Source organism: Triticum dicoccoides, chromosome 6A, assembly GCF_002162155.2.
Source record: "Triticum dicoccoides isolate Atlit2015 ecotype Zavitan chromosome 6A, WEW_v2.0, whole genome shotgun sequence".
In the NCBI taxonomy this organism is placed as follows: domain Eukaryota; kingdom Viridiplantae; phylum Streptophyta; class Magnoliopsida; order Poales; family Poaceae; genus Triticum; species Triticum dicoccoides.
In genome coordinates this window covers 3983896-3993656 of record NC_041390.1, presented here as the reverse complement: position 1 = coordinate 3993656, position 9761 = coordinate 3983896, and the positions used below count along the sequence as shown (strand labels likewise).

At 42.4% G+C, this 9761-nt stretch overlaps 2 protein-coding genes across 2 annotated transcripts; both read left to right on the top strand.

Annotated features, from left to right (window-relative positions):
* The first annotated feature begins 1065 nt into the window (after positions 1 to 1065).
* Positions 1066 to 8907, top strand: LOC119314365. The gene is made up of 11 exons (XM_037589086.1): positions 1066 to 1419; positions 5332 to 5522; positions 5649 to 5841; positions 5923 to 6161; positions 6259 to 6665; positions 6809 to 6910; positions 7037 to 7408; positions 7490 to 7717; positions 7797 to 8054; positions 8132 to 8170; positions 8252 to 8907. The coding sequence occupies exons 5-11, from the start codon at positions 6663 to 6665 to the stop codon at positions 8489 to 8491; spliced, it is 1242 nt and encodes a 413-aa protein (XP_037444983.1). The 5' UTR covers positions 1066 to 1419; positions 5332 to 5522; positions 5649 to 5841; positions 5923 to 6161; positions 6259 to 6662; the 3' UTR covers positions 8492 to 8907.
* Positions 1689 to 5846, top strand: LOC119318924. The gene is made up of 3 exons (XM_037593477.1): positions 1689 to 3015; positions 3705 to 3767; positions 5649 to 5846. The coding sequence occupies exons 1-3, from the start codon at positions 1828 to 1830 to the stop codon at positions 5844 to 5846; spliced, it is 1449 nt and encodes a 482-aa protein (XP_037449374.1). The 5' UTR covers positions 1689 to 1827.
* Positions 8908 to 9761: the final 854 nt, after the last annotated feature.

Here is a 9761-nt window from a genome sequence, read left to right as displayed (position 1 = left end):
TGGTACTTGGCGGAGCGCGGCCTCATCCTGAACCAGCTTCCCTCGACACCGCTGCCGACGCCCACGCCCACGCCGCCGCCGCCGCCAAGCCCGCGTGATGACGCATCCACGACGCCCAGCAGCACCGATGCCGCGCCGACACCGCCCAGCGCAGAAGCAGCTCCGACACTGCCAAGCCCGCGCACGCCAACTCCGCCGATGCCTGGGGCAGAGCCCGTCGAGTGATGCGAACGCGAACTTCTGTCGCTCTATTTTTTGTATGCCTGTCCGATCGCCGAACTGTGACTTGCGATCGCCGGACTTGTGTGACGTCTTTTGTGAGCGGGAATGACCAAGTTCGAATTTTCCGCGTCCTGGAACGGCGCCTGGGGGCGTGACTGGAAGCTAGATCGCCCCTAGGGGCCGAACTAGCGTCGGTTCGCCCCCAGACCGCTATTTTTTAGCGTCCTGGGGGGCCGAACGGCTGGAGATGCTCTTAGTGTGCATGCTGAGTCTGGCTAGGAGTAGCACTTGCCGGCAACTTTGCTAGTTGCCTACGTCACTAGAAGTTAGCTAGAAGTCATGCTGAGTCCGATTACGATTTTATATGCTGCGTGAGTCATCGTATACGAGTAGGTTTAGTTGATCTTTTGGGTCGGTTGTGTCGACTGTGTATCCCTATATACACAGCCAACGCAAAAATATTGTTCCCGGAGAAAAGGAAATAAAAAGGAAAACTAATAGTAGGAGACGTAGCCTCGGCTATACCTTTTTTCCGCGCGTGTCACTACAACACGTACGTCATTAGGAGGCATTTTATTAGCGGCAATTTCCTAAAATGCCTTAAAATCATGGTACTAACGGCACTTTGAGAAAGTGCCTCCGATGCTCACATGCTTTGAAGGCGGATTTAGAAAATGCCTCCGATTGTTGCTGGCGTTTCGGTGGATAGCGCCTCCAATGCTTGGCTTATTATACAGATTTGACCCTTGATTTTAGACTATTTGCAAAATAACCCTCCCACCTCTGTCTTCTATAGGTGACCATCGAAATAATAAAAAAACAAAAAACAAAAGATCGACTCGATCTGCTCGCATCGATCGCTTGGGGCGTCATCGCTGCCACCGAAGCCTCCGCCACCGGTGTCCCACACCGGAGCTGCCGCAGGCGTAGCGGCCGCCGCGGCGCCGCGACCGGCAACGCCATCCCGCGCTGGACCTCTTCTTCTCTCCTTCCCGATCTCGCGGTGGGATTGCAGCGGCCGAGTGAAGGAGACCCAAAGGAGAGGGGATATCCAGGCACCGGAGAGGAGGGGACGGAGGAGGAGGAGGAGGAAGAAGGTGGCCTCGCACGCATCAGCTTTGTCCTTCCCATGCCAGACTCACCCACGTTCGGTTGCTGTTCTTGATCCAACGCCCCGGTGCACACAAGGTGTTTGAGGTAATGCCCCTGAATTTTTCTACTTCATTTTACTTTCCTTTTGTGTTTGTGCTAGATGTTCTGTATGAACTATCATTTTGGCACGACATTGTGCAGTTTGACTATTGTTGGAGAAGCACTGAACTGATCAATACATGTAGATTAGTACTATATATAACACTAATTACTGGCACTTTCACAATAAGCTAGTTGTACTCCCAGAAGTAGTGTGCAACAACGACAAGGAACAACTGATAGTTGATTTGGTATTTTTGCTAGTTAAACTGACACTGCTTCTAGAAATTCCTCTTTGCTTCTGCTCACATTCAAATATTTATTATAGAATTTTTATGTGGCCTCTGCTTTAGTATGTTACATAACTTCTTCTAAGCACCTCATGTTGAAGAACTTGGTTTTGTTCAGTTGAGAATGGATAGGAGTTGGATGCGTGCAGCAAGGTCTTCCGCCGAGTATTCTGAAGGAACTAGCAACTTCATAAAATTTGCTTTTCGTACGCCAGCAAAAAGTAATAGTATTCTCTGCCCTTGCAAGATATGTGTAAACTCTCATTGGTTAGGTGAACTTGAAGTCTATGATCATTTGATTTATGATGGATTCATGGCTGGATATACCACATGGATTCATCATGGAGAAAGTATGCGGCCCTCCGAAACAACTTCAGGTCCTAGTTCACAGTTTGAAGAATATGCTGATAGTGATGAGATGGATGAGATGCTACTGGAAGGATTCGGGATGTATGATACTCGTACTTTAGGAGAGGAGCAAGAGTCTGAAGATGACTTGGACGATGATGCTGAAGCATACTATAGATTAGTTAATGATGGACGCCAAGAGCTGTACCCAGGTTGCAAAAGATTCTCGAAGCTGCAATTTTTGGTGAGGTTGCTTCACATCAAGAATATGAGGGGAATGAGCAATGTCTGCTTTGATGAGGTATTGACGCTAATTAAGGAGGCACTTCCGGAAGGTGAGGCCTTGCCCAAAAATTTTCATGGGGCCAAAAAGTTTGTGAGAGCCATTGGTATTGGATATAATAGTATAGATGCATGCAAAAACGATTGCATTCTATTTAGGAAGGAACATGCAGATGCCATATCATGTCCAGTGTGTGGCACAAGTAGATGGAAGAGCGTAAATACCGGAGTTGATGGAAGGCGTGTCCACAAGGTGCCTCAAAAGGTGGTTCGTCATTTCCCGCTAAAGAAGAGACTCCAAAGGTTGTTCGCTTCTACAAAGACGGCATCAGATATGAGGTGGCACAGCGAAGGCTGCACAAAGGACGGCTTGATACGACACCCAGCTGGTTCACCTGCATGGAAACACTTTGATGCTATTCACAAAGACTTCAGTTCAGAAGTTTGCAATGTTAGATTTGGATTGGGAGCTGATGGTTTCAACCCTTTTGGAAATATGAATCTCTCATATAGCATATGGCCTATCATCTTGATCCCCTACAACCTTCCTCCATGGATTTGTATGAAGCAATCAAACTTTATCCTCTCTGTCATCATTCCTGGTAAAAAATCTCCAGGGAAAGACATGGATGTTTACATGCAGCTGACCATAGACGATCTTCTGGAGCTTTGGAATGATGGAGTCTGGACTTATGATGCCTCTCGATCTAAGAAGTTTCTCTTACGCGCCGCACTACTATGGACAATAAGTGATTGGCCTGGGCGTGGATCTTTGTCTGGAGAAAATATAGCAGTTTGCTCCCATTGTCTATCAGAGACATGCTCTCTTTGGTTAAAGAATGGACACAAGAAATGCTATATGGGACATCGCAAATTCTTGGAACCTAATCACGAGTTTCGATTGTTGCTGAGTCATTTGATGGTTTTGAGGAACATCGAGAGCCTCCCGTTCCCCTTTCATCACATGAAATTTCAATATTGACAAAGGACATGAAAACTACATACGGGAAACTGCAGCAGAAGAGCAGCAGGAAGCGACACCGTAATCAGGTAGATGAGAATGATACAAGCGTGCAGCAAGACACTTCAATATTCAGAAAGAGAAGTTGCTTCTTTCAGCTGCCATATTGGGAAACACTTCTATTGCGTCATAATCTGGATCCTATGCACATAGAGAAGAATGTGTTTGAGAATATTGCCCATACCCTTCTGAATGTTAGCAAAAGATCAAAGGACAATCTAAATGCACGTCTTGACCTACAACAGTTGAATATACGCCAAGACCAACATCCAGATTTAACTGGAAGTAAACCATACCTACCTCCGGCATTATACTACTTGGATTCACATGGTGCTAAGATGTTTTGCCAGGTTCTAAAGGATGCTAGGTTTCCTGAGGGCTATGCATCCAACTTGCACAACAAAGTGGATATGGTGAGAAAGAGATTAAATGGACTAAAGAGCCATGATTGTCATATTATAATGCGTGATCTGTTGCCCTTAGCCATTAGGAGAACTTTGCCTAAAGATGTTTGTATTCCATTGATGCGTTTGTGCAACTACTTCAAGCAATTATACTCTAAGGTTATCACCGTGAGTGAGATACAAAAGTTGGAGGATGAGATTCCTGAAATCATGTGCCAATTGGAGAAAGTATTCCCTCCTTCCTTTTTCATCATGGAACACTTGACCATTCATCTTGCAACTGAAGTACGGATTGCTGGACCGGTGCATTACCGAAGCATGTGGGCTGTTGAGAGGTTTTTGGGCAAGTTGAAGAGTATGATCCATACGCTAAGTCACCCAGAGGGATCAATAGCAGAGGGATATGTTTTGGATGACACTCTTACATTTTGCTCACGATATTTGCATGGCTGTCCAACCATATTCACTCAAACAGGACGACATAATGATTTTATTGGCCCCAATGACTCGACAAACCATCAGCCATACTTGGGAATAGTCGGTCGTCCTTTATTTGGTCCTTGTGTTGAAGAACTAGACTAGACGTCATGGATCCAAGCTCAAAGATATGTGTTGGTCAATTACCCCCACATTGCTCCATATGTCCAGTAAGTTTCTCACCACTTGTTCCACACTCTCCATACTCTCTGAACTAGCAGTAACCCCCTCTCATGTTCATGTAGACAACATCATGATATTCTATCAGCGGGTCGACGCAAAAGAATACATGATGTAGAACGCTCCCATCACAATAGTTTCGACACTTGGTTTGCTGACCATGTAAGTGTCTATGATCTCACGCTAAAATTCTTAAAGCGCTTCATGTGGAGATATTGCAATGACTATGTTACGTCTCTAGGTTCAATCATTGATTTCCAATAATGTTAAGATCCCTGAAGAAGTTAAAGTCTTAGCACAAAAGCCATATCGGATGGTGAGAAAGTACAACGCTTACTCTATAAATGGATGCACTTTCCACACAAGGGGATATGGTGACGGAAAAGAAGCGCAAGTGATGGAGTATCTATGATTGCAAAGACATCTAGTTTCTCAAGTGCTAAAGATAAGAATCCAGCTTTAGGAGATGTTGTTTATTATGGCCGAATCACTGAAATAGTTGAGCTCAATTATTCAAACAAAGGCAGCGTGGTTTTATTCAAGTGTGATTGGGTTGACAATGTTCGCCCTGATGCTGGGGTTCGTAAGGACCCATAAGGAATAACTTTGGTGAATTTTAACCATATGCTAAGCAGCGGCAATGACATATTTGATGAGCCATTTATCCTCGCAACTCAAGCCACCCAAGTATATTATGTACAAGATTCTATAGAGAGGGATTGGTACGCTGTGGTTCATCCACCTACAAGAGACTTCTTTGATATGGAGGCTAGAATTGATGGGCATGAAGAATATTAGACTAGGATTAGGTGAGAGCTATTGATTGTTTTTGAACTAAATTTCAAGTGCTGTTGATTGCTTTTATCTTAGTTTTGATCTTGTATTTTCTAACCGAGTTTTGAATTGTACATACCAGGAAATATGATGACTTCGAGATCAAGATCTGATGCATTTATTCAGTCCCATGTGTCTGACCATGAAAGAAGATTGAATGACCTGAATTATAGAGTCAGACAAGTTAATCTACCTCAAATGGAATGCATTAATGCTATAAAACAAATTAAAGCAGAAGCTTCAAACAGGGATAAATTAGAACACTTCACTATGGTAAGCTCTTAAAATATTTGGTGAGCTCTTGTTTTTATTACTTCTGATGGTCTTGAGAGCTCAACATGGATAACTTTGAACACTTGTTTTTATTACTCATGTTGTTTTCTTGTATTGATTTTGAAGAATTCCAGAGCTGAAGAAGATGTTGACTTAAGGAGCCATGAGGGAAGTGGTGAGGAAACTGAATCAGAAGATGAAGAAGATGACGGTGAACATGGTGATGAAACTGAATCGGAAGATGAAGAAGGTGAGTCTGGACAAGAAGATGAACATGAACAAGAAGAGGAAGTTCGACAAGAACAGGAGCAAACACATGGTTAGTTATGAGGGCATAAAAAATTTACATGTGCTTGTTTTGTATGGGCCTAATGGTAGTTCCTATCTGTTCATATACCAGAAGTTGTAGAGAAGACAAGAAGATGACCTACTCACATGAGGCGCTTCTGGAAAGAACATGATGTTGATAACAAGATCAATTTGAAGTTCAACAGATTTGGTCAGCCATGTGGTTTGAAGACATGCAAGCTGACAAATTTTATTGGAACCCTAGTGAAAGGAAAAGAAATGTCCTTAGCTGCTCAAAACTGGAGCAAAGTACCAAAGTTAGAGAAAGAAAAGTTGTGGGATTCTGTCAAGGTATGTCAATGCAATCTAACATATATATTTGCATCTTCAACAAACAAGTCATTTTCTTTTTCAACGAACAAGTTGTCACAACTGTATTTTATAATAGGCCTTTTTCAACATTGATGAGTCATACAAAAGATGGGTGTTGAGATCAGCCAGTAAAAAATGGAAAGACTTCAAGGTTGTTTTAAAGAGGAAATATTACAAAGCTGATTTGTCACGGGCACGGAATATTCTTAATGGTTGTGATAATAGAATCCCAATTGGACAGTGGGAGTGGCTAGTAAAACACTGGAGAACAGAAAAAGCTAAGGTGAGTACTCAATGGTGTAGTTTTGTATCCTATGCTAAATATGTGTTCCACATATAAGCTTGTGATGAGTTTCTTCATCATATTTGTATGTCCATGAAAAATATGAGAGAAACAAAGCCACTCGGGCATCGCAACTCGAGGGATGCAAGGGGACCCACACCGCTGGGTCACGAAGTTTTGCAGTTGTCCTTGATCAAATGGTAATCAATATTCCTTGTTTTATTTTACCCCATAATATTGATTTGCTATCTAGATCTGTTGCCTTGGTGTCTTTGTCCTTTTTTTGGCTCTTTCTCTTTTGTCTTTTTTGCCTTGGTGTATCAACATTTCATCTCTGCTACAGGAGATGGTAGAGGGTAGAGAAATTGGGCGTGCCGAGCTTTACGTGGTTACGCATACAAAAAACAATGGATATCCAGTCAACCAACAAAGCGGAGTAAAAATGGTATATGTAGTTCACTTCATAGTGCTCTGTTCTATTATATTCCTAGTTAGCTTTCACTTGATATTGCTTTGTTCAGTGCTTCATAAAATTCAAGCTTGCAACCCTACTGTTATATGAACCTTGCAGGATGACATTAAAAAAAGGATTCGGGAAGATCCTTCTTTGATTGGTGAGGAGGCCCGTGATGGTGATCTTTATTCATCAATTTTCCCAAAAGAAAAGAAAGGAAGGCCAAGTGGCCTTGGTCTATTAGTAGGTGGAGTCGCTTCGGAGCGCCTTGCTCAAGTTGAAGCTGAACTACATGCTGCTAAACAAGAGAACATGGAGCTTCGGCATGTGGTGCATACTCTGGTGGCAAATCAAACTTCAATAATGGCCAAGAGTGAGAGAATGCCAGAACAGTACAATGAGCTAAAAAGTTTGATCATAGCTTCTAGGGGGTCTGTTGAAATGGGAGAGATTCCAGAAAAGGAGCTTCCAAATAAAGATCCTTCTAAGGTGATTCTTGTTTCATCTCTTAAATTAAGTCACATTATTTGAGCATTTACTACTAGCTAAATATGATTCTCCACATACTAGGACTTGGAAAACATGAATGACGAAGAACAAGCAACATCACTTTCATATACTACCAAGGCAATGGCTGCTCCAAGGCATCTAGATAAGGTGAAGGCAACCCAACTAGAATCAAGGATAACAGAATCAGCACTACCAAGTCTTGCGCCTGTGCCAAAACTGAAGAAGACAAAGACAACTAAACATAAGAAACCAGGAATATTTCAAACACCACTCCAAAAGGGGCCAAAGGTGATTTTTCTATATTTGTCTCAACTTTTTAACCAACTAGCAAATTAGAAGGGTTACTTAGTACTATTGCAACTTACAGGACGAATTAAAAGATACCATAAAGTGTGGCATGGAAGTTAGTTTGACGTCACCAAACAGTGCAAGTGTGGTGGCAATGGGAACCATTCAGAAAACTGATAGAAAAGCTAAAGCTATTGATGGTGAACCACTAGCTGATTGTGTTGAAGTACTTGTCAACATCGTGCTCAAAGAAACAACTGAGCTGCCTCGTGCACAAGGGAAAATAAACAGGCTAGGAAATGCCCAAGCTAGGTGTATTCCATGGCCACGCAAAAATGTATGATACGTGACACTTTGCTAACTCATCTGCCCTGTTCTTATATATGCAACTCTTCTGACCTCTTTTTCATGCAGATTATGCAAACAGACCGTACTACCGTGCTGCATTCTAAGGTACTATCATAGCTCATAGTTGTTGTTTTGTGCTCATATTATGTATAACTATACATGATTTTTATTTTTACCCAATTGTAGGTTTCTAGTGTTTGTAGTCAGATGTCTTTCAACAATAGTGAGAATGTGGATCCCAACAAAACAACTACTGGAACTCAGGTGACCAACCATCAGACTGGTTGCAGTACTTCAAAAGGTGCATTGAGGAATACACTGAAGAGAAAGAAAGTTTCTGAGACAACAAGAATGAAAAAAGGTACTCAAGCAATCTCTGCTACAACCGGAAAGAACATACTTAGGAATTCGGGCAGGGAAACATGAAAGATGGTCATAAGTGAGTTGTACATGCCTTTTCCTATAACACTTGTTCGTATTGTTGTCACAACAGTAGGAAGTGACCTATGTGTTTCTGATTGATACTTCGATATTGTTTCTGAATTTGTGAAGATGTTCTGATGGTGATGCTTTGCATTATTCACGTGCACGATGATACTTCTAGCCGATGCAAGCTTCTCAATATTTTTTTCTATTGTATGTGTGTTTTTACAGAGCTAGATGCAAATTATTGAGCTTGCTGTAACAGTGGTTTTATCATATTCTTATTATGCATATGTAAAGTTTGTGGCATTCTTATGTGCCCTGGAAACATTTTGGAGGCAATACAAAAGACGCCACATAATGGTTTTGAGGCATTCTTTAGAAATGCCACAAAAATGTCTTGAAGGCAGTATGAGAGATGCCAGGCATAATTTTTAGAGGCATTATGAGAAATGCTACAAATAGTCTTTGGAGGCATTTTGAAAAAATGCCTTCAATTGAGCTTGTTGGCGTTCTGAAAAAATGCCTGCGTTTAATCTTTTTGAGGCATTGTGGAAAAATGCCTCAAATTGAGCTTGCTGGCGTTTTAAACATGCCTCTGTGTTGACCTTTGGAGGCGTTCTAGAAAAATGCCTCAAAAGATCTTTCCCTTCATGACCATCTCTAGCATATTTGGAAAATGCCTTCTTTTCTCAAAGCTGGCATTATAGGGGCTTTTTGAGGCATTTTAAAGTGCCTGCAATTGACATACGTGTTGTAGTGTGTACATTGTTTTCATCTACCTCAACGTCGGCAGCTTGCCCAGTACCTGCCCTGCCATAACACATAGGAGGTCATCGATGGCGACATCGGTACAGTGGACCGATCTCCCAAACGATCTCCTTCAGTTGGTCTACCTCAACGTCGGCAGCTTCATCCACGGCGTATGCTTCGCCGCCGTATGTAGGTCGTGGCGAGCGGTCGCCATCGCGGCTAGGCACGCAGCACCCACTACAACACGTACGTCAATTGCAGGCACTTTAAAATGCCTCGAAAAGCCCCTATAATGCCAGCTTAGAGAAAAGAAGGCATTTTCCAAATATGCTAGAGATGGTCACGAAGGGAAAGATCTTTTGAGGCATTTTTCTAGAACGCCTCCAAAGGTCAACACAGAGGCATGTTTAAAATGCCAGCAAGCTCAATTTGAGGCATTTTTCCACAATGCCTCAAAAAGATTAAACGCAGGCATTTTTCCAGAACGCCAACAAGCTCAATTGAAAGGCATTTTTTCAAA